Source organism: Mugil cephalus, chromosome 6 (assembly GCF_022458985.1).
Source record: "Mugil cephalus isolate CIBA_MC_2020 chromosome 6, CIBA_Mcephalus_1.1, whole genome shotgun sequence".
NCBI classification, from domain to species: domain Eukaryota; kingdom Metazoa; phylum Chordata; class Actinopteri; order Mugiliformes; family Mugilidae; genus Mugil; species Mugil cephalus.
The window spans coordinates 10,220,076-10,244,756 of NC_061775.1; the positions used below are offsets into that span (position 1 = coordinate 10,220,076).

General features: G+C 41.7%; 3 protein-coding genes across 7 annotated transcripts in view; 2 read left to right on the forward strand and 1 right to left on the reverse strand.

Moving 5' to 3' along the window:
* Positions 1–1,088, forward strand: part of lnx1 (ligand of numb-protein X 1) — a 30,424-nt gene extending 29,336 nt beyond the window's left edge. For all 4 annotated transcript variants that reach the window (XM_047587421.1, XM_047587422.1, XM_047587423.1 and 1 more), the window contains one exon: positions 54–1,088. In XM_047587421.1, the coding sequence (XP_047443377.1) occupies positions 54–189 (136 nt within the window). In that variant the 3' untranslated portion in view covers positions 190–1,088. The remainder of the gene's footprint in view (positions 1–53) is intronic.
* Positions 880–19,680, reverse strand: fip1l1a (FIP1 like 1a (S. cerevisiae)). 2 transcript variants are annotated; one of them, XM_047587426.1, is made up of 13 exons: positions 19,547–19,680; positions 19,389–19,452; positions 17,893–17,951; positions 17,470–17,574; positions 17,240–17,355; positions 17,045–17,121; positions 15,146–15,254; positions 15,004–15,076; positions 11,681–11,735; positions 8,804–8,847; positions 8,309–8,468; positions 1,533–1,652; positions 880–1,439 (listed from the first exon to the last, which is right to left on the reverse strand). In XM_047587426.1, the coding sequence occupies exons 1-13, from the start codon at positions 19,611–19,613 to the stop codon at positions 1,322–1,324; spliced, it is 1,167 nt and encodes a 388-aa protein (XP_047443382.1). In that variant the 5' UTR covers positions 19,614–19,680; the 3' UTR covers positions 880–1,321. The 2 variants fall into 2 exon arrangements, with proteins under 2 accessions (XP_047443382.1, XP_047443381.1); XM_047587425.1 differs by having other exon boundaries at positions 880–1,442.
* A 367-nt stretch (positions 19,681–20,047) lies between these two features.
* The window catches only part of scfd2 (sec1 family domain containing 2), an 88,048-nt gene continuing 83,414 nt past the window's right edge, over positions 20,048–24,681 (forward strand). The window contains exons 1-2 of the mRNA XM_047587222.1: positions 20,048–20,967; positions 21,042–21,210. Of these exons, the coding sequence (XP_047443178.1) occupies positions 20,154–20,967; positions 21,042–21,210 (983 nt within the window). The 5' untranslated portion in view covers positions 20,048–20,153. The remainder of the gene's footprint in view (positions 20,968–21,041; positions 21,211–24,681) is intronic.

The window sequence follows — 24,681 nt, forward strand, 5'->3', positions numbered from 1 at the left end:
TGGGCGAAACGAGTTTGATTTCAACTGCAATCTCTCTTCCTCTGTCCGTGTAGGTGTGGCGACATCTTGCTCGAGGTTAACGGAAAGAGTACTTGGGGGATGACCCACACAGCCTTGGTTCGCCTTCTAAAGGAGCTTCGAGGCAGAATCACCTTGACCATCGTCTCCTGGCCGGGCAGTCTGCTGTAGCAGCGCCCCGAGCCGTCCAGCACAGCTTCAGCGGCACTGACCAAGGAATGTGAAAAGCAGAGCTTTAGACTGGCTGACCACCCTAAGCTTGCTGTGAGGGAGAAGCTTAGAATAGTGCTGTGGCTGTTTGGATACCTCACTTCTGATGGACAGCTATGGCTTTGCCAGAAGTTTGGAGGGGGCGAAAGACTGGATTGTTACCAGAGGTTAACATGCCCCCCAGAGAATGCTGAACTGGGAGGCTCCACGTTCTGACTAATGTATTGGGTGTTATCGGTTTAGGAGATGCAGTCATTCTCTGGAACAGCGTCCAGTGAGAGGGGTGGGAAGAACAAGAGGAGACACAACACGTTGCCAATTCCAGTAGTTAAATATTAGGATATGCGTTAAGTTGGACTCACATTTCTTTACTGTAAATGTTGGGTGTCTAAAAAAAAAGTACCGATCAAGCACTTGTAATATGTTTATTTTGTTTGTTTGTCGTATGGCCTTTAAATGTAGGCTTTATTTCGTTTGTACTGACAGTGGTTGTCATGTTCATCTGTTGACCTGAGGACACGTTGCCAAGTAGTAGTCTGTGAGGTTTTTTTCAGTTATTTCAGAAGCTATGGCTAAATTATGATACCACTGGCAAGGAAAATATATGAAAAAAATAAAATAAAATAAATAATGGATAGATGTGTTCATAACATGTTAAAAAAGATAATATTTAATTAGGTGACATTGTGGAGGCCTTACTAATTTTCTTACTTTTAAGAAAAAAAAACTGACTTGGTTTCTGTGTATCAGTGGATGGTCTGAGGTCCATCTGCTGTGGTTCTGTGTGTCACGCTTCGGCCTGTATAGTATATCTGATGGTACATTTGGTTAAATGAATCAATAAAGTCATTTGAAAAAGAGGAAGGTGTGAGAAAACTGATTAAAAGGACAGCTGAGGTCTTTCTGCAACTCAATAAGAACAACACTACAAGAGATACAAGACATGCATATTATATAAATGATTAAAAAAACAGTAGCTTTTCTAAGAAAATTAAACTCTGGGTTCGCAATAAATACGTCTAGGACCAATGTATTTTCTGATGCAACATACTGTAAGATGCCAGAGGGGAGTTCCTCTCATTAAACTGAAAAGTCAGTAAGACTTTAATTTCCTTTTTTGGTCAGCAGAGAACATCTTGTTACTCTTCGTCCTGCTTCTCTTGGCCTTTATGTTTGTGTCTCTGTCCTCATCATCATCTCTCCTGTTCCTGCTGCTGAATGGACATACATGACAAACAATTGCTCAGGATAATCCTGTTGTCTTTTTTTGTTTCAAAAAGTGTGTGTACATGTCGTTGTTTTACCTTTGCGATGTTTTGTGCCACCCCTCACTTTTGTGTCTCTTTTCTCCACTGTCTTTTACAGAACTGCGTCGTTTCTGCCCTTGCTCCACAGTGTCCCTGTGCTTCAGTTGCTCCTCCCCACTAAACACATACATAGAGGACAACAATTACTTTTCCCATTTGGTGGAACTGATGTGTTTTTTATTGGAAATAAGAAAAAAGAAAAAGGCTTGTGCTTGCGGCTTAAAGACATTAGACTTTTCCCCCTTATCCACTTGTAAAGAGATAAGTCAGGACTCGAGGGACTAAAACCTCAGCCAGTGTCTGCTGTTCGCCTGCGTGAGCTTTTGTAGCATCCCCCTTAGCTTAGACTTTGGATAACAAAGAGTCCAACGCTAGTGTCACAGCATGCCCTTAATGCTAAAGCCAAGCAGCCATGCGCAGGTATCTTCTAACCTACAAAAAACTCATGCAGTCCTGTGAGACTACAGGTCAGATGTGTCATTTCCTTACATCTTTTCTTCTTTTTCCCTGTCTCCCCTGACCTCTGAAGCACACATGCAAAAACATATTTATGCAAACAGATGAGGTAACCGTGGAGACATGTGGGTTGGACTGAATCATGCAAACACATATAGTTTCAACTTACTACGGCAATGTCTTGCAAAGTGAGTGGTCCCAACAATCAATACTAGTTTTTCACTGTACATTTAAATAATATTTTCTTTTTGAGTTGTTTAACAATCGATAAAACAGTGTTGCCATGACTGCTGTTAACCCAACAACTCCTCATTGTTAGCCTCTGAGGAAACTTAAACAATCGCTGTATTGAGTTTGATGGGAGATCACAAAGTGTCATCTGCTCTTTCTTGCTAACAAAAAAAGCCCTAAAGTCAGCCATGCAAAAGAACGTCTGACAACATACAAAAACCAATAAGCTTTACAAAACTGAAGAACAAGCAAATAAACTGAAAACTTTACACATTACACAAGCAGACTAGTGAAGTCTCAGAAGGCGCTCTGTCTCTGATTAGGTCCCTGAGAAACGATTTTTCTACACAGCTGAACGAATCGACACATGTAGCTATGGACAAAAATGTGTGTTCGTGTGTAGTGATCGTGTGGCAGTGAAGCAAGGGAGTGGAGTTATTGCAGGGATAAAGTCTTATAACCCGAATGTCACAATGGTGTTATCCTTTGCCAAGCACTCCATACTGAACACAACTCAGACTCCATATAACTCTCAGAACTGAGAAACTATGTCAAAGCAGATGTATAGTCATATAATTTAAGTCCACAGTTAGAGTAACACTTAGTATCTACACTAGGTGAATAAAACTGCCTGTTGTTTATTGCTCAAAAGCATAATCTTGATGTTACATAGTGTAAATTATGTTCATTTTTCAAAAGGAGCAATAATAGTGCTGGTGTTTTTAACCTTGTTCAGTTCATGGCCCTTTCTTTGCTTCGTCTCTACACACTTTTATTTGGAGGAGGCTGGTTCAGACTGGATGCTCATAACAGAACGCATTGTGGCCCATTCACAACATGCTGAATACTGATCACCTTGTGGATAGCGTGTTAGATCAAACAGACAATCTTACCCACTGCTGAGGGTGAATCTGCAGTGTATAAAAAATACTCTTGTTTTTTTCCTTTTTCATCTCTTTCTAACATGCACACCTCACCACCCTGGCACAGCTTGCGGGTTGAATTTTTAGAATAATCAGCCTGACCTTTAAGAATCCTCGCTCTAAGAGCATCTCTCACAGCCTCCATAAAAGTGTCAATTTGCTCAAAAAAAGCCTATAGGAAAAGTACAGAAACTGCACTGGTTATGCAGACACTCACATATGGCTGGAGTAATTATTACCATTCACTCCCTCAACACAGAGAGAAGAGAGCGCCTTAAGGGCCCGAGTACAAAGCTAAATATATTCAATATTTGGAGACAGCTCTTCTGTTAGCAACAGGGATTAGAACCCAAGGCCCACATTTGTTCTTGCTCAGAGCCATTAGTTTTAACATAGAAACAACCAGCTCATAGCACATTTAGCACGAGTAAATTTTAACACACAGCCTCAGGATTTGATGTAACATTTTATAATTCTTTTTGGTCGTGCCCAAGCTAGCAGGCTCAAAGATTTCAGTACATGGTAGATTTGTCCAATCTGCTCTTCCAGTGAGTTAACTGAGAGAGTCTAGATGAGGATATAAAAGACAATTCTGCAGCTGAAACAATTATTATTAGTAATAATAACAATATCTACAAAAATAAATAGCAAGTGGAGAGAATGTGAATGTAATGGCCCATGAAACTAAATTATTGTGAAGCTTAATTCACCAAAAGAAATGTGTGCCGGTGTACTTCAGTGTGTGTTTCTATAAATGCAACTGTTTTTTTTTTAAGGTTACAGAATCACTTTTAATCTCACTGAGAATAATTTCACCTCATCTATACTATATCATGTCCAGACACCAAATGTAAAGACACAGTGTTGTTTAAGGTCTGTGCCAAATATTAACATGGAGGCATTTCAGTTAAGGTACAAATGGGATTCCACACATACTCCTGGTTGAGGAAAGGCAGTGACAGACTGGCACGCTATGACTTTCTGTACCTTAAAACCCTTTGCTTCCGTTCTTGAAAATCAACAATGGTAAATGTCTGTTTTTGGATGTAACGCGTAGGATCGGTTGTATGTGCCTCCCTGGATATCTGGTATTGTTAAGCTGGTTATAAATTGGCCAAGTTAACTGTGGGTTTTGTGGTCCAGCTATGATCATGCTCAGAGTTAATTGCAAGTGGCATAATCAGAACGAGAAACGGAATAGGAAGAAACGGCGACATGCATGAGAACATTCTCTTGAACTCGAGGCTTGTTTTTCATCCCTAAACAAATACAGTGTTGTCATTGTTTTGATTTGTATCAGCAGCAGTTCACACAGCTGGTCAGTGTGTGAAGTGTGGTTGTGTAAAGACACCAGTTTCAATCTGTTTGCTACACACAGAACAAAGATACTAGTTAGAAACAAGCACATGCATGAGCAAAGGGTAAGTGAGAAATCTTAACAAATTGGGGGCTCAGCTCAGTCTAAACCTACAAAAAGAAAGAATAAAGAAGTGGAATTTAAGAAACAAACACATTTTGTAAAATATAACTACTGTGTAATGCCTTTTAGAGGAGAATTAAGCCATAAAATCAAGGGAGTGTTGCTGGTTGTCTGCAAACTTTGAAAACTAGAAGGAAATGCAAAAAAAATTATTGTTGGTATGCGTGTTAACTGTACAAGTATACATTACATTAAAATGTATGAGGGACAGACCCTAAGATTGAACTTAGTTTCTTGCATGATGAGGCGGCGGAAAGACAAAAGTATGTCACATCAAGGCCTAAAGAGGTTGGAGTTGAGGGAAAATGAAAACAGATGTAGGTAGAAGAATGCACAGCCCCCAAGACAAACCCCCAGGCCAGGATAAAAGTGGCATCAAGCACAAAAGCAGCTGAGGAAAATCAAGAAAAATATGAGTGTTACTGTGCCCCTGTCCGCCTATGGTAGAAGACAGTGGCAATTTGGATCATGCGGTGCTTTCTAAATCTAAAACAAAACCTTGCAGGCAGACAGGCTGGTCCCCCACATCACAAAACTGTCATCAAAGTTGCATCGAGGATTATTTTTTCAAAGAGTTTTTTGAGCTAACAAAGGTAATCCCTGTATTGTACATTAATGAAAACTCAACGGAACAGTTACTGTGGACTGGTTCGAATTTGTTTCAAGTTGTAAAATGTTATTGCCACTCTTGCTGTTCTGAATTAGTATTGCTCTAATCTGGCTTCACTGCATTATATTACAGGAGCCTTTTTTCAATTATCAGTTCCTGATTCAGTTCAGAGACAGCTATACCGTTTGCATAACTGAAACTAGACCCACGGCAGCTTCTAATAACACATTTACTGCAAGTTGAAGCAGGGAGATAATCGCCTTTTTAATTTCCCCATCACAGTGGGATTTCGCCGTTTGGTTATCATCCAGTGAACCGCGTCTTTTGTCAGCCTATAATCAGACTACCTGAAGAGTCTTTCAATCAGATTTACGCGTCTTCCTGTGAACTGAAGCTACGTGTGAGAAATGGACCAAGACTAAAAGTGTGCATGGGAGAGATTATACGAGTGTGTGAGGCAGTGCCAGCTGGAAACTGCAACATTTATCATCCAAAGCTGGGATTTACAATAAGGGGTAAAGTGTTGACCAACCGATCAATCAACTTTTCAGCCTGCGCCCACTAGAAGAGGTAAAGGGGGTCTGAAATGTACGGTATATCACTCAGTCTGAATAAATACAAGGGTGAAAATGTGACTGTTAGCCTCATGGAACCTATTAGTGGTGGTGGTAAATCCGAGGCATGCTGTCACAGCCACAGCTGATAACCAGTAGCTGATGCCTAGAGGGCTGCCCTGCCACCCTCTGCTCGTGCGTGACTCAGCTCAGGACGTGTGGGCCGGCAAGCTCCTAAATGAGCAACACAAATCACACCGACCTCGTCAAGGAACAATAGGAGCGGCTAGGAACAAAGCTATGGAAGGTTCCATCTGTTTTTCTCTCCTTCACACACACACACACACCAACAATGAATCCCTCTGGTTTCAGCCTAAAAATAGTCCGGGGCACAGTCATAAATCAGTGTGTAACAGAAAGCATATAACCTGTGCATATGGTCGTGTGTGTGACAAGCGCAGTGTGAAGCCTGATCATGTGACCAGAATGTAGGGCAACACATCAACAGAGCCCAGAAGGTGTGCGCTTCACACACTGGGCCACTGGAATAAGTCCTTTGTGACCGTGGCATTACAACAAATCTGTAGTGTGAATAGCTAAACCTCCAGTGCATTCGCTGTGCGTCTGTCACACACATGTGCTTCCTGCTCTTCCTATCTGCTGCGGTAAGCCTTCAGTGTCCCAGCTGCCCCCGTGTCCCACTTCCCCCGACTGACCCATAGGGCAGTCGCGAGCTTTACATATAAACCTGAATCCAGTCATCTAGTGCATAAATAAACCAAGAAAAGCTCTCAACTTCAAGTAGGAAAAGTGCTGAAAAGCAGAAGAGTGTGTGAGGATATTTTAAAAGAGCACAGTACAGTAAGAACTACTTCAGTTTGTCACTTTTGCTTTTTGCACTAACTTTGCCAGTTAATTAACAGTGGGGCTCCAGCAGTAGCTGATACAGGGATTCATTGCTATCAAGAGCACAGCGGCTTCTAAAACCACAGACACAAATTGGGAAATTAGTTCAAATTTCCGTTGTGCTGCATGTACGTATTTGAAGTTTCGAGTATTTAGGGGCAAACGGCAGTGACAGTCTAATGCAGGTCCCAACTTCAGATCCGAGGCTATTGTCTTGTTGTCTTGTTGCCAAACTACACCTGGTACTGTAAATTTATGTTGATGAGAAGTCCTCAGTCACAAAACACTGGACAGTCTAACACTATGAGCCTCAGGTCAGCTGGCGAGTATGTGTGGAGAAGAAAAGATGTAAGATGTGCCTGTTGTAGTTGGCAGCTGTCTGAGTTGATAATAATTAAATAGACATCTGGCAAACGGTCAACACTGAGCGTGCAGAGGAAATGTAGGGCAGGATTTGGCTTGAGCACATATGCAATGAGTACACATACAGTACAACGGCACTGTGGCTGTGAGTCTGTAGGCTACTGGGGCACTATGTGAAATTTAGAGTGGAAATCAGATTGCCTCTAATCATCTATGAACCACAGCAGCAAGGGCCCACTCAACTGTTTCCTGGCAATAGCTGGCAAATGCACCAATGTTACTCCCTCATCCCACTGCACCAGAACAAATTGTTCTGCATATGCTGGCAATAATTTCTCCTGGTCTTGCAATAGCCTTGATTTCTGTCACAATAGCCTTATGCACTTTTGCAATAGTGTGCATTTCTCCACAATAGCTGTGCAGTTCTCACATCAGTCATAGTATTTATAGTATCAACTGTTGAGCTGAGGGGGAAACCACAAACAAGCACAAAGCATTTTGTTTTGCTATAAGGAAATAATTTAGGTAAACTCATACATGCTTGTAAGGGATTAGATTTTAGAAAACCACATGCTGAGACTGGGGCTAAGTTCCGCGTTATTTTGCAGGCTATTAAATTAGTGCAAGGCAACTCAAAAGATATCCATCTCAATTTCAGTCCAATTTTGTCTAGTGCTTTGGCTGGCAGTCACTTGAGACTCAGTATAACACAGACACTGCCATCACATCTGATGTCAACACCATGCGCAGCACTCTTCTGTTGTCTAACCTGGCAAACAGACTGTTGTGCAGCTGTATGCCCCCACACACATGAAGGTCCTATGTTCTGTTTTTCTTTTTCTTTTCCGTAAAGTGTTCAATCACGCAACAGCACAATTGGATTTCTGTAAATACAGTTTATAAGTGTATCAGTGTGTGTGTGTGTGAGAGAGAGAAGGCTAGAGAGACATAGGAGTGTATGGGTGGGATGAATAGGATGCAGGCTGCAAATCCACAATCTGAACACACCAGAATAGAAACAGAAACTGGACTAAGACCAACATACTATCTATTGCCTACTACAGAAGGTAACATCTGCCCAGCAGACATACAGTTATGCATTGCAGGTGCACCCTACAGGGCAAAGAGGGAGCTGTGAAGGGAAAGGGCGCATTGTGTCTGATCTGTTTCTGATCAACGTGTACAAAAGGTACAGCAGCTATTTACATGGATACATTAAATACACTCATCATAGCGCCACTGAGACCAACCTGTTGTGTGCAGAGGATCTGCTCTCCTTCTTTATATTTCTGTCTTTGTTACGACCTTGTTCTCTGGCTTTGTCCCTGTCCTTGTCACACTTCAGCTGCCACATGTAGCATTCCCAGGCCTTGGCAGTATCAATCATTCCGACGTTGACAGCCATACTCTCTTGGATTAAAGAGGATACAACCAAGGAAAAAAGAACAGAGACAAGCCAGACAGATGACTGAGGAGGACAATAAACAACAGCAGCTGGCAATGGCATCAGTTTTATTTACTCAGTGTATAAATTAAGCATTCACCAAGTGAATCAAAGCGGAACTTGTCGCCTTTCACTTCAAAAATACGTTTATCCATGATTGGCATGATCTTAATTACAATATTATATTCTATCAATATTATGTTATATCATAACACTTTACACTGTAGTAAACAGTACATGAAAACATCCTTATGCAACTCATGAGACACTGTCCACTGGGATCCCGGAAAAACATTCTTACCTGAGGATTGTGGGTATGATGAAGTCAAGTCTTTTGAATGTCCACTGAAAATGACAAAGAAAAAACATATGATGTGAATCCACAGTGAGCTCTTTACAGTCAAGACTGTGGGCCGGATCTACTAACATGAGCTAATTTGCGTGTGCAATCTAGAATGCAGATGATTTGCTGAGACTGATTGCGTTAATGACAGCGGGTGCAAACGGCCTATGTAAATGAGGGTTTGCGTGTGCCATTAATTGGATACATCTGATCCGTTTGGATATTTAGCGAATAAAAATGTGCTTCATGGGGTAACGTTTAGTTTAGTTGCCAAATGAGGATGCTGAATTCCTCCTCTGCTATAACAGCAGCCATGTGTGCCCAATTCCGCAAAGGACAAACTGTATGCATGTCGTTTTGAGAGCAAAATTGCTTTCAAATTTGATAAATCGCTTTGCTTGTGCTAAATTAATATATTTGCATTTTCTCCACCCAGCGCAAAATTACTGCAAACGCCCCATATTGCATATTCATTGGGGTAAACGCGCCAACTGGATGCTGACGCGCTATTTTGCGGCTTCGAAGACGCAACTCTAAGGTTGGGCCGTTAGTAAATCAGTTTATACGTTTTTTTGTGCACACAACGAGTTTGCACACGTTTTTGTAGGAAAAACCTTTTATAAGATCTGGCCCTATGAGTAAAAAATATCACATTCAAAATCTCACGGAAACTCCAAATATCTCTCAGGGGGAACTGTAGGGATGTCATAATGCAGTGTTTGAGGAATTTCAACAAGACTGATTACAGGTAATGAGCAATACCAGCATTAATCAGTTTTCTTGTTAACACTGCTCTGCTAAAACTCATTCATCTTTATGTAACGTCTAAATCATTCATATTAAGGAATAATGTGAGAAAAAAATAAATAAAAAAATTACAGATGAATCAATGAATGAAAAAAAAAAAACAAGTGGACCATTCTGCAGCATGATCAAAGCACTTGTCTCAATGCACAGCTGTGTTTGGAAGTGTTTGAAGTGACTGGCTCATTGACAAGCCTCTGTGTGTGCTCGCCAGCCCATGAGGAACGGATAGAGGGCATATTACTGATCCTATCTGGATCTTCTGCCCATCCACGTGGCTTGGACACACACCCACTTCCAACTGAAAACTTCCGAGTGTGCTGAAGGTGAACAGAGTGTATGAAGCTCATCCAATGGAACTGCCTTCCAAGACACTGCACTATAAATCCCACAATAAACAATCCATCACTCTTGCAATGTATTTTTGGTCTAACAGCAATAAAGCACGCATGTGAATGGAAAAAAAAAAGTGAATGAATGGGAGAGGCAGTGGTTTAGTGACCACGTAGATGTTAGCAAAGCCCTAAGAGGGGGATAATGTCATGCAGTCTTAATGGCTCATCAAAGTACTCAGAAACCACCACTTGTGGACTCATTATTTCATTAACATTAACACTGATGATTAGAACTTATCTACAGTGTCTTTAATGTTCAATACTTTGTTCAGGTGATGATTATTTACTGTATTTTATTTATATTCAGCTCAGCTTTTTTTAATTTGTTGATCCCCAATTAGAGTTAATGATTAATATTAAATGAAATCATAATGTAATTCTTATAACAAAGACAAAAAACATCACTGTCAGTAATTGTCTTGAAATAACTCCTGAGTTATCATGTGCCAAATAGTATTGGACTTTATTGAATGGCATCCTAGCATCTGCTATGAATTATTCTCAGCGTTATTTTAACCAATACAGTTCCAATTTAGGATGAAGGTCAGAATTTGAAAGGACTGAACAATCCCAATGTTGAGTGACCGTATAATACAATTATTCTGCCCATTGAGACATATTATTGGAAAATTAACATAATCTTTTTCAGACACTAAGTATGGATTTTGAGAGGCCCTTGGCACTCGGCGCAGTGTGGGATGCCAGGGCCCAGATCACGCCAGAAATACCTGCTGTTCCTAATATCCCCAAGGGAAAGGGTGAGCAGCAGGAATTATCAGTGTAGACACTGCACATGTGTGTGCTAAAAAAAAAAAAAAAAGTTAAAAAGGAAATGATTCATAAAGCGTACAGGAGATGGCTGGCAGAGTTCACAGGAACAGTAAGTCCCTGAAGGATGTGAGGATTTGGCAAGTGTACTGAGACGTGAGAAAAACCACCTTTTAGGACAAAGTACAGAGTGAATTCAGGCACACATCAGACACAGCAAATTAGGAGAAAAGAGTAGGATTGAGAGAAGAGAAAAAAGATGAAGGGACAGGAAGCTAGAGAGACAGTCAAACAGTTAGATGGATTGAGTAAGTTTGTATACAGACAACATCCAAGGGAAACAAGCACAGCAGCAAACAAAACTGGAGGAGGGCTGCATTCATAGCTATGCCAGAAATGAAGGAGAACCTTGGGGACAACGTGGCCCACTTGTGATCTAAGTTGTGTAAATTAGAGTGAAATGTGGGAGTTTGGAGACAGGTTGTGACATAGATCGGAAGAGCGAAGAGGAGGACGACTTGGATACTGATAAACAGAAGACGAGGAGGCGCAAACATCTTGATGTCTTGGTTTCTACCTTATTTGGCCATTGGTTCAGATGAGCCACAGAGCACAGTTTAAGAGATTGGACAGTTGTTGCTAACATCAATTACTGTGTTTTCAGCACCTTTTATCTAGTCTATTCTATGATGAATGAATTTCTTCTCACTGTCTTCACACAATTTGCTGAATTTGTTTACATCGTCCTGAGTCAAACCTTCTTGAATACTGAGCTACTGGTCTACGCTGTCCCTGACATTACTGCCATCCCGCCTGTATTTTCTTTTGCTCATTCGCTGCAGCTTGTACATTTCTGAGTTGCACTCACCTGTTCAAAATTGTAGAAGGGGAAGAAGCAGGGGGTCCTGACCGAAAGAGGAACGCTGCATGACGAAAGAATTTTCACAGCAAGGCCGTTAATACAGATTAATATTCCTTATTTAACCCCATAGTTTGAAATGCCTTAATACTTTGTACATCCCACTGCCACAGCTGGTCTGAGGTGACCAACATGAACAAAACGCAGTGTTTTAGTACTACCAGATATCTTCCATAACTCAGTCATCAAGCTCAACGACCTTTGCACAAAAGGTGTTGGCTCCAGAGTTCATGGAATACATAAGTGTGGACTGAACAAAGATAATTCAGGTGTTTCAAGTTAAGGCAGGGTTTATTACTAATTGCTTTTGGATTATATACCTTCAAACCCACACAAAAAGAGCTACAAGACGTATGCTCTGAGCATGAAAAACACAAATAGAGTATGTGACGCACACAACAAAATGCAGCATGGCAGAAGCACACCTAATTTTGTCCAGAGCAAATACATCAGATTTGTATATATGGAAATGTTACAAAGGCACACGCTCAATGTGGGAACATGTGTCAGCATCAATATGTAAAACAATTAACACGAGCTAAAAATTCAAAAACCCATTACCAACAACAAAACCTAGTAATTTATAGTGCGACTCCTTTGAAATTGGATCACACTGGAAATGTCAGCGCAAGAAAATGTAGCAACTCCTACTTGCCTTTTCCTCCATCAATAAAACAGAACAAGTCAAATGCTTCAGTGCACAGTTAATGGTCCCACTCATCATAATGCTCACATTTTACGTGACTAAACAACACAATCAGGTCTGCATCGCACACTTAGGCCACACTGAGTACACTCAGACACACACGTACAGTATATAGAGACTCCTTTGAAGAATCAAGGCACAAACACACTTTCACATCTGGATACCATCCCCTTTTGTTTTTAAGACCCCTAAAGTGAGAGTGGCTGAGAACAGTTTTCTGGAACATACAGAACACTAAAATGGTTGAAACTAGAGGAAGGCTTATATATGTTGTCCGTGAATGTTGTACAGATAAGCTGCAAAAAGAGCAGAGAGCTCCTCTGCCAGTAAATGAAATCAATCTCAAACGTTTCAAACTAAATTTCCACAGAGTTGAGAGAAGGCCTGAATGAAGGCCTTTATCTGTCGCCTGGACAGATAAAGGGAACAGCAGTGCTGAATACCCACAAACTTCAGCTGGAGACAGCAACACTTAAAAGTGTAGTTTAGTGTAAGTGTGATTCGTTGGGAACATGGAGATTACCGCATGCAAACAAACACCTGTCACAAGGACTCATTACCCCGAAACAGATGAAGCCACTGCATGAGACACCACCATGAGTTTGTAGAAGTTACTACGTGGGAAACATTAAAGTAGATGTTAAAATGTGATTAAAAGAAATGGTAACAGTGCTTAAGCAACTGTATGTAGTGCGTACAGCATGCACAATCAGACACACGTGTGCAGACACACACACATGCACACACCAGCTTGTCCACACACACATGCCATTAATGTTAGCGTGAGTGAGTAATTGTTTCTACCTGTGGTGATCTCAAGCTAGTGTTTGATGAGGGCTGGAGTTCCATGCTTGGCAGCGTATGAGAGAGCTAATGTCTGAGGGCTAATTGCAGCCGATTGTGTTTGCGTGGCTTTATGTCTCATGCTAATGCTTCACAGAGCTACCCGCTGCAGGGTTTAGATGGAGCTGATATTTCACATCAGACCAATGGCTGCTGTTCTGCGCGGCAGGAGAGGCCCGAGTGTTCTTTGCGAGGGTAAAGGCTACTTTCTCCCAAACCCTTTGACACAGCAATCTGCACAGCATGTGCACAGTTCCTCTTGCAGTGATGGCAAAAATAGCTAGCATTCTCAACTCAAAACCTCAAAATCAATACTGGCCACAGATGTTTGATGTAATAAATTAAAAAGGGAAGAGACTTATGCGTTTACATTATATTTTCCTGGATAAGATAACAAAGACAATGTCATCTTCTAAACCGTACTTGTCTTCTGAATAGTATTACTTTCTGTTCATCGATGATAGCTACAAACATGATCAGAGCTTTAGAGCTCAGTGGTGACTGTTGTGTGTTCAGAAAGAACTGCAAAACTGCCCGGTTCTGGTCTTCTGTCAATGAGAACAGTCACATACAGCTGAGCTGCAACAGTGACTGTAGTGACCTACTAACCAGCTGCAGGAAACCTTAGCTGCAGCACACAGCAGCAGGCTGCTTCACCTTGACTGTGCGCTGTGCTGCACTGATAGATGACACAAGTAAAACCCTGTAATGACACAGTTGTACTCTAAAACATGAAACAATCAAACGCACATCTAATGTGACCTCAGAAAAACAAACAAAAAATTAAAAGAGCCCCTTGTTTTTCCCTGACCTATTCCCCGCAGTTAGTCTGCTCAGCACATTTCTCCACAATCTGCAGACCCAGCACTTTTTTTTTTTTTTTTTTTTTTTTACCAGAGGCTATTTTTATCATGTTACACATTTGCATCACAAAAGGAGGCGGGGCCTTCAATTTGAAGAAAGGGGAGTAGCCTACAAAAAAAAAGCTATGCATACACTATACACTTCAAAGCTGGTATTGACGCTTCAAAGCTGCAGTCGGCAGGATGTTTTATATTTTGATTGTATTAGCAGCTCTGGCATGGGTTTTCTGGGCAGTATGGGGCTCACAGGGTGAGGGGTAAGAATGAGGCCTAAGCCGGCATTTCTATTTTGGAACCTTTGAAGATGAAGATATGGCATATGCTCAGCTGTGTGCTTGCACCGGGGGGCCTTCCTGGATCTCCAACCGATTCACTACAAAGACCAAGTGGAAGTCCAAAGACTGACAGCACTGATGGACTTCCACCTGGATGGCACCGCAAACACATGGCTGCAGGAGGACATATATCCATACAACGGCTTCAAAAGCATGCAAGCAGCAACACATACACGCAATATACACACCCACTCACCAATGTTGACCTCTGTCCTTCAGCTCCACGGGATTATCTATTATGACACGTGCTGCTGCTCCACAAACACATGTTCAGATTGCCATTGGTCATTTTTGCAGCTGCATGATGGGTGATACGGGCTACAGAGGGTTACCCCGGGGCCCCTTCCACCTGAAAACTTATTTAATCTAAACATCTTCCCAAGGCTTTTTAAGTGAGGACTCATCCGTCGACAGTTGCTGAACAATTGCACCATTATGTGAGGACCGCCAATTAAGTCTAGAGAAAATAAAGTAAATTTGTAGTAAATATATTTGTAGCTTTTACTGGTGGTGCGGTTGACTTACGTGGTGGAGAAATAAATGCAAAGGTATTGGATGGAGGTGGCAGATCTGCCTTGTGGGACATCTCAGTAACTACCTGCAATGTAAATATAGCTATTAATAGCTGTGACTTCATATCGCACTCACACATATACACACGTCCTACCTGAGTGGTGTTGCTGCTATGACTGAGGCATCGCCACCCTTTCTCTCTGGTGTTCGATCCAGCGTGTCCTCCAGTCACATTAGAGGCAGCACTTGATGCTCTTTTGTCCCTGTAATGAGAAACAATTTACAGCTCCATCACACTTCTACAAAAGCACTTATCCTTCTCAAAGATGCGCCCTTTTTCAATATCTTTTTTAATATCTTAAAAGATATTAATGTGTGCTGTTGTGCGCATTTTTTTAAAAAGGACATTAGTTTGTCCTAATCTCATGCCCCATGTCCCGACTTCAACCCCCGCAGGTCCATTAACGCATTAAACCTCCTTATCTGGGTCATCTCGTCTTCTTCACAATACAACCCTTTACAGTCCTGAACCCCCCTACCCTCACCCGCACTGAGCACGCACACACACATACACAGATGGGACACTAACCTCTTTCTGTCACATGAACTTAATCAACGGTCGAGAAAAAACACTGAGGAAAAAAGCAATAACCGCTGCATATAATGGCAGCTCAACAGAAAGGTGCTTGCCACTCTTAGGTGTCTCTTTACTCCAGAAAAGACACACATTTTAGCAAGTGCGTCATCTGTTGGATAATACAGTGTGTGCATTTGTATATGAAATGCTATAGTATGATATCCTGGTCCCCCTCTGCTCCAGCTCTGTCACGTGGGCAGAGGGAGATGCATGACGCCACACAGCACTCAAATCCAAATGACCTCTCCTGAAGGGTAACCTTGCCGATGGAGGAGAGCATCATCAAGGCATGGATCTTTAATTAAGTGGACAGTCTTGTCAGTCGGTCAGGACATTCAATGGGCATCTTCATCAACCATTAAACTAAATGGCTCAGAGTAACGAAAAAGATGCTCTGTATATGGGGAAATGCACTCAAAGACAGAAAACACTTGGTCCATAAATAGAAGCAAAAGCATGCTGGGACTAGAAGCTATATCTGCTGATATGAAAAGAACCTGTCACTCATAAGTGCAACAATAAAGCATCTGCAACCCGGTGAAAAGAGCAACAGCCCACTCCATCTCCACCATCATCTCCCACAGGCTTCAGCCACCTTTAGTGTGCTTCCACTGAGCTTCCACTGAAAATCTCCTTTATTCATCTAGATGGACTGTACACATTCTATGGATCCTATACACACATTGTAAAAAAGTGTGATCATTAAATTCAATAAATTCAATACAATAGTTTTTCTAGCAGTTGAGACATACTATGATCTTTTACTTCTGCACTTACGCAAGTAACAGTACAAAAGTGCACTAATACACACATCCACTGTAGTTCTGCAGTCTGAAGCAAAAATTCACCTGGCAAATATTTACACTGCATACTGATCAGTGTTAGGAGGTGCATCAACTATGCATGCTAACTGTCTATAACAATACCTTACATTTTAATGGATGGATATATCTAATAGTTAGAACTACAGCTCCTGATTAATGGTAGTGTAGTGAAAGCAATGTCCTCCTCCAAGTATGGAGAAAGAAAGAATGGAAATGCTGACTACTGTACTAATATGAGAGCAAAGTGCTGTGGCCAAAATGGCAGCCAACAATGGGAATGAATGAAAATTAGTCTAAAAACATCAGCTTTTGATTAAATTTTACTTCAGCCCTTAGTAGATGAGCATGAGTCTGTATTTACCTCAGCATTTTTGGATCCATTGCCAAAATAACCCTAATATTCTAGTCCATTTTAGGATCACAGAAAATAGATGTCATCAACCAAATAGCTGTTGTGTAACAGATTAACGGAAACAACCAGCTGCCAGCATCTCCAAGCTCTGGCCATGGAGGTGTAGCATGGGACAGGGTATTGACTGGAGCACTGATAACACGGCCAATCAAAGTAAATGGTAGAGAAGATGTAACCAACCTAGAAGCTGGTCTGGCAAAGGAAGAATAAGCACAACAAGGCTGCTCCTCTTCTTTTACAGTTTTCCACATCTGTGGCTGGGTGAAATAATAACAGATTGTCATTAAAGCTCTGCTGTAGAGATGAGTTTATCCCACTCGGGTTTATTGTCTAATGTGATTTACACTTCTGGCTAAATCGTCAGTAGCATCTTACCAAGAGTTTTGGAAATGGTTTTCCATTAACTTCACAAAGTGTTGTCTGTCTCTTGCAGTAGGCGTCCCAGCTTTCTTCATCAAAACCATAGTTGAAGTAATCTGAGATGTTAGCACCTAAGATATAATAAATGTAAGCACCTGAATAGAATCAATGAATGGGCACTGAGTGACCTGGCATAGAGAGTACACCGTGGAAGGAATCACACAGAATCAAAGACCAGTATTTACCAGGTTTCATCCATGGCTTATTCTCAATAGTCTCTGGACTTGGGCTGTGGACTTCAGTTCCTTGGATATTTTCTAATGCATCCACATCTTGTTCTTTTGTAGCACCTAAAGAAATGGCAAAGACTTTAATGCAGAAGATCATTATTTAACTAGATATTTTTTCTAGTAAAGACAACATTCAACTTTTCTGATGTGCATTAATTCAAACAAAATCCTTAACATACATGTAAAGTAGTGTTAGGAATGAACAAAAGAACACTTTTGTCAATTAATCTTTATATTTAAATTAAGGTGTACTGCATTATGTTTCTTGGCATACTTGTCACTAGAAATCAAATGCTTTCTGTTACAGTGCTTGCATTGTTTCATTGTCATGTTGTCTCCCAGGCCACCCTTTAATAGATTGCCTGATTAGCTACTTACCAGATGATTGTGTCCTTCTTTCAGCATTAGTTTTAAAAAGCTCATGTGTGTGCCCAGAACTGCAAAAAACCAAGAAGCATTCGCGTCATCACCTCTGTTACTGTATTTCATCAGAAACACTTCTGTTTGGGTTGAGTGCTGATAACCTAATTTCAGATGGCGCGTCCCGTACAGGAGTTATACATCAAAGCTACGTTCTGACAGAAGTGGGTTCCTGACAAATAATGCATGTTCATATTATGCCCAATGGGCAGAAAAACACAATAAAAAAGGTGAAAGAAAAAATGTTTTTCTCAGAAGATGAATGGTAAACATTTGCAATCATACAGCAGCATGGTTGCACAAAAATGCTGTATTCATCAGCAGTGTCACTGTCACTCTATTTGTCATGCTGGACAGCTTTCAAAATGCTTCATAAACTGAAAGAAACATATAAATAATAATAATAATAATAATAATAATAATAATAATAATAATAATAATATCCATCTGCATGTTAAAACAGAGGTGACTAAACCAACAGTCTTTAATGAATGATTTTGCATTACACGAAAAAATAATTGTTACTGGAGGCAAATAGTATAACACAAATGAAAAAAAAAACAACAACAACCATATCTGTTCAAGTTTTTGCTTTTGTGATTGGTCATTCTTAAATCAGCCATCAACAAATACACAACTGTTGTCACAAATTCCCAAATTTGTTGAAACCCACTGTGTGTGTGCCACTAAATTGCTGTAATTGTCAGGTTATGCTACATTTATTCTGGGGCAATAATGCTGGAGAATGAAGACTGGCAGTATCCTCCAGTTTCTCCAGTTGTGTGATTTCTGACATCAACATTTCCCAACTCACGCACCAACACTGTTCTCCTAGCGGCTAATTTAATGAGCATCAAATACTTCTTTATGTTCCACATGACTGGCTGCACATTTCGGGGAAACAGCCACTGTGTCATCATACATGCTTTGCAACTATAATGATCAGTGTCATTATTGCACTGTGTAAACTATATCATACCTAAATGCTTCATCACTATAATACTCTCGGCTGTAATTGGAAATGAGCTTGCCTGCACTGCTCACTCTGAATCTGAAATCATTTGGGGCCTGTCAGAGATATGTGTTTAAATTCTTAATATAGGCAACTGCACATCACAATGAGTCAACATCAGATAATGAAGTGAATGAGGTCAAATCATTTTAATAATATTTGTTATATCAATGCGAGATGAATGCAGAGTAAATGTCTTATGTACTGTATGTCATACTTCTCTTAGTAAACTTAACAGTTTACAATCATATATGATCATACAGCCGAATTACTACCTTTCTTATACTGTTTTATCATAAACTGGCCATTACAACAACTGTGAAGATAAGATTTGGTGCAGGACTGTTATGTAAGAATAATATATGCAGTAGTGTAATTAACTGGCAAGTGAGTGTTTGTCTAAACTATTTAATTGCTTTTTAAAGATAAAGAGCAAAGATACCTGGATGGGGCTTGAATAATGTCTGTCTCATTCCTGTCTTCTGGGGTGTTGTTGTCATTTGACCCTGAAAAATGCATAGGCTACATGAACCACAGCTTTTGTTAAAATAACAATGCTGTTAATAACATGTAAATGGGGCAGTTGCCCCCTTAGCCTACACGTATTTTCCTCCTCTTCATCTTTGGAGATAGCGTTGAAGTCCAACTCCAATGCAGACATTTTCATGTGGAAATAATTTAAAACAAAAACAACAGAACGTGTAGTGTTATAGAAATGTTTAGCTAGTTATAAATTAACCAGTTCAGTTAAGCTAATTAACCAGTTCAAGGTGTTTCTATGGAGGCAGCTCTTGTCAAAAAACTTCTCGCACTCCGTTGACCAACTGACATTAGCTTAGTCGCAGACGTTAAAGTGACGTTTTAAAAAATAAATAGTTAAGAATTATGTCACTGCATTTGTTTTACTTTGATTGTCCTTTAAACCACCTCTAAAATGTAGATGTTAATACTATTATTAAATTCTAACCACTCAGTTATAATATCAAATCCGTGGTTCATGTTCATCATTTACATGCGAGTTCGTCTCGGGATGCTGCTTATTGCCATAGCGACGGGTTAACGTTTGGATGACATCATCGTGCTGCGACGCGGTATTGCCACGTCACCATTAAGAGACTCGTGTGTTTGTTTTCCTGGAGCTACTTCGGCGATATTTCCCATGTCCCCCTGATTTCGTGGCATTTAGCGAACGGTGGTAATTAAGAAAATGTCAATGACTAAGGAATTTACGCACTTCCCACGAAAGATGTGGGAGAAGGTGCTGTTGAAGGTAAAGAAAGCTGTTGTTTTTATGGACGACAAGTGCGCAGAGGCTCTCCACTGGAGCGGAGGGGCTGCCGCCTTGTTGGAGGCTGGAGCCAGAAATCTAAAGCAGTTTTCAAGCTTCGAAGCATGCGGGGTGAATGAGCCCAAAGCTGTGTTTGTGGTGAGCACCTTGTTAAAGGGGAGAACAGTCGACATCATTAAAGATATCATAACCCTCAGTCACTTCCAGTACTGCGTTGTGTTCACCACCGTTGCCCACTCCGTCCACTTGCTCGCCAACAATGTCACGACAGAAATGGAAAGTAACCCTGTGTTTGAGCAGTTTGAAGAAAAGCTCTGCGAGTGGATGGGAAACATGAACTACACGGCCGAGGTCATGCATGTTCCAGTGGTCTTCGCGCCTGTGTCGCAGCAGCTGATTCTCACACCCACCTTTGCTCACTTGTTCCCCCTGCTCTTACCAGACCTGGAGGCAATAAATGCAAAACGACCAGAGAAGAAGAGATTTGGAAGCCTGAATGATATAGACATACACTCTCTCCCCTCTGATCTGCAGATTGCAGTTAAATCCTTGGCTTCTGCATTAAATTCAATGTTTGAAACTACAGGTACAAGGGAGGAGAGCTTTGCTGTGGGTCCAATGAGCCGCATCATTGCAGGGGAACTGGCTAATCATCCTCAGGCAAAAAACCGAAGGAAGACGGCCCCGAATAAAGCATCAATCATCTTTGTTGACAGAACGATGGACCTAACAGGTGAAACCTCTGATTCTGTGTTGGATCCCTCTGTGTTTGGTCTTCTTCTAAATACCACCCACCTTGATTTACAGGTGCCGTTGGCCACCATGGCGACAACCTGGTGGAGAAGATCCTGACTGTGCTAAAACTCTTACCTGGTCATGTGACGGACGTGCAGGTGGACATGCTGGAGCTCACAAGTCTGCAGAGAACCCCTCACTCCGAGAACACAGTGGCACCTGGCTGTCTCGCACAGATCCAGTGAGTGCATCTGAGTTTTTTTTTTAATATTCATTTAGATCAGCCAACAACATTAAAACCACTGGCAGGACGTAAATTACATTAACCTCACAAGGGAAGTAAATAACATTGACCATCTTGTGACAGTGCAATGGTCTGCTGGGAAAATGTTGGAGTGGTACTTGTGTGTCATGTAATTTAGACATCTACCACCCACCTAGACCAGACCAGACCAGACCACGTACCCCCAACCCATAGACACCCAGCAGGATGTAGCCTGACACTGGCACACACACACACACACACAAAAAAAACATTAAGGAACAACTCAGCAAAAATGAAAAACATTACAAGATGTTGACCTGGCCTCCAGATTCATTAGATCCTAAAGTGATCAAGTATCTGTGCGATGCACCGGAACAAGCCCCCACTAACATTCTGTTAACAGGCACCACAGGAAGCCCTGTGTTCATTCTCATATCAGTCCAACTGATTTGGAGGCACAGGGGGGACCTACACAATAACAGGTTTTAATGTTATGCCTGTTCTTTGTGTGTAGCCAGCCAATTATTTCAGGAACCATTCATCTCATCTCTTATAAGCCATTACTTTCATTAAGGTTGCAGTGTTGTGTATGTTTATGCCCATACTGTACCTGTATCTATAGTGACACTTAAGTATTAGTATTTGTACTCCCTCAGAATGTGCTGCATTTCTGCACAAATGCACTAAAAACATCAGCAGTCCTAACAGTTGATAAAGGGAACTCAAATGTTTAGAGTGTCAAAAAAGCAGTTCAAGTCTTTTGTATGAGACACAAGTCTCATTTGAATGGAAATTGTCTGTCTTGGGGAAAATTATTTGAGTCAGTATTTCTTTGCCTCATTTTTATTCTTTCATTAGGAAAGCAATATCCCACAAGTTCACTCAGAGGGATAAACCGATAAGAATCCTGTCTCAGAAAGTCTCCCTTCTCTGCGCTTGTTTTATGTGGACCTTATCTCACACACAGCAGCCACATTGTGATTGAAAAAATGTTAATCGATTTGATATCTCATAAATTATGTGAAATTAAAAAAAAAAAGAAAGAACAATAATTAGGTCTGAGTTTGAGCTTCCGCACGAAATAGAGCGTCTCTCTGTCGAGTTTTCATGTTCTCTCTGTCACATTGTGTGTTTGTGTGTTGTGTGCTCCAGCTTCTGACATGTGGGTCCGCCTGATTGGAGACTCGTTCACATGACTTTCCCACATAGCATATTTCTCTCTTTTGTCAGTCACTTTAATACCACCCAGAATCAGTTTAGGTACAAATGAGAATGGCACTTATAACTGTAGAATATTAATCCTACGTTATCCTCTGACACAACCAAACCATACAGTTTACATACATTTTCCCACCGGGCCAAACACACACATGCACAAACAGCCACTTACCAACTAGAATCACCCCCGCCAGGTGCCAGTGGTTCAGTGGAGCTTGCCTCTGGTCTTTGCTGTGCACGTGCACATGTTGGGTGCCTGCGGTGGGGCTGTTGTACATGGCGTGGATTAGTCGACATCATGTGTTCCACTCCGGCTTTGCCGCTTTATGTGGTTGCCCAGACGAAAAGACTTACAGGGAAGAAGAGTTTTGTGGCCAGAGACATCATGCGGTACGTGTGACCGCGGTGACTTCATGACCGGGCTCGCACATAGCTACAGTGTACTGAATTCAGGAGTGATCGTTCTGAGCTCTGGGGGAGATTCTGTTGTAATAGAACCCACCTGAGATATTTCTGATCAGTGCCGTTTAACAAGTGCATATTGATAATGTAGGGCTCAAGTCTGTGCGGTGTCAACCGGACACATGCACCATGATTCAAGTCACTGTAATTATCAGTATTGATATCTTGGTTGCTTAAACACAGCTGATCAGTCTCTGGAAATGGATCAGATTTCATATTGCTTCCCACACGCTGTCAAAACAGGCTCAGCCTCTTCCTCTCCTGCATGATGATGAACGGAGGTACGAATACTGAAGCGTTAAAGTTTGCAATCGTTGTTCCAAATCTTTTCACCAAATAGCCAGAGGCTCAGCCGAGCGCCTTATCTCGCAGCGAGCCCGGTCCTCAAACACACAGGTGAAAAAGTGTAGCCGAAGGTAATGAGTAGTAATGGGAAAGCGGCGGCTGCACTTGAGAAGCATGTGTCTGATCGGGACCAGCCGGCTCAGTGGGAGTGTTATTGCCTGTGCTATCTCCGAGCAGATGGCCCAGTTGAGCCTTATCACAGATGTTTAGGAGATTGAAGTGCTGCCGACACGGAGCAAGAAAGCCCAGAGTTCCCTCTTTGTTTAACAGCCTTTAAGTGCGCCGCGAGTTAAATGCCACCGTTATGTGCTCAGGATGGCGTTCTACAAATGTTTTGTAGGTGTACATTTCTTATACGTTAAGCTCTTCTAATTATACAAACCATTCATAAGCACACATGTTTAAAAAGGACTGTTGTTGTTGTATTATGTGAAATGTGCAAAGCACTCGACCCAGCTGGCCCTGTGTGGTTTGTCTATATAATGAGTTTCCTCCCACTGGATGTTTATGCACCTCCGATTTGTCGAGCTATTTTTAGCCCGGTCAACTGTATGTTTAGTTAGGTTTTGTTGTGTAGACTGGTTCAAACCTTTAAATATTAGGTACCAGCCCTAATTTGGACCCTCTGTACAATATTTCCCTCAGTAATTCCAGGATATTTTTGGAGATCACTGTGCCTTAAACATTCTGCGGGTGGTTGTTGATTCTAGCTCTGCAGGCAGGACCCCACACTTACTTTGTAATTACTGTTGTATTGTCTTTCATAACCGGGTGTGAATTTTCCTTATCCTGTAACCTGACTTTGACCCTGTGGTTCTAGTAGTCATGGCAGAGAGAAAGCACACTTGAGTGCGTGCACCGGCACACACACTTATCTTGCAAAGCTTTCCGCTACTCTAATACTGTAGCCGGGCATTCTTTTTCATCCATTAGAAAGTGTCAGGTTGTCTGGTTTGCTGTATGCAGGAAGATGTTGAGTGAAAGTGGCAGAGGAAGTGTTATTTTGTGTGCCTTTTGTGTAATGTGTGTTTGTGGTCAGGTACCTTCCAGCCCAGTCTGTGTAATTTGCTGTGCTTGGCTTCGCAGCCCTTTTGATCCTAAGTAAGACACATGAACCCTACTGGCAGAGGGCACAGAGTTTCCCCTCAGTGTCAGACTGAACCCTGCAAACCCCGTCATCTGGTCGCCTTGGACCGTGATGCCTCGGTGGGAGTGTGTGCAGTGCGGGCGGAGCCCAGTACGGGTGGCCAAGGTGCTCCGGGGGCTGCTGAGTTCGAGCCAGGCAGAGCAACCAACCGCACCCTGCCATGAGAAAACACTGAGAGGCTCCCGTCTACCTCTGGATGTGCGCGGCAGATCCTGCACGCGCGCCGCCAAGACGGAGGGAAAACACCTATTTCTGTCCCAGCTGGGAAATACGGG

Bases quoted from the DNA above. Each gene is read 5' to 3' on its own strand.
- fip1l1a (XM_047587425.1), bottom strand. From the start codon at position 19,613: ATGAAAATGTCTGCATTGGAGTTGGACTTCAACGCTATCTCCAAAGAT. The intron at 8,848-11,680 runs GTGAGTGCAACT...TGTCATTTTCAG, and splicing joins CCTTCTACAATTTTGAACAG to TGGACATTCAAAAGACTTGA. The intron at 1,653-8,308 runs GTTGGTCTCAGT...GTATGTGTTTAG, and splicing joins AGATCCTCTGCACACAACAG to TGGGGAGGAGCAACTGAAGC.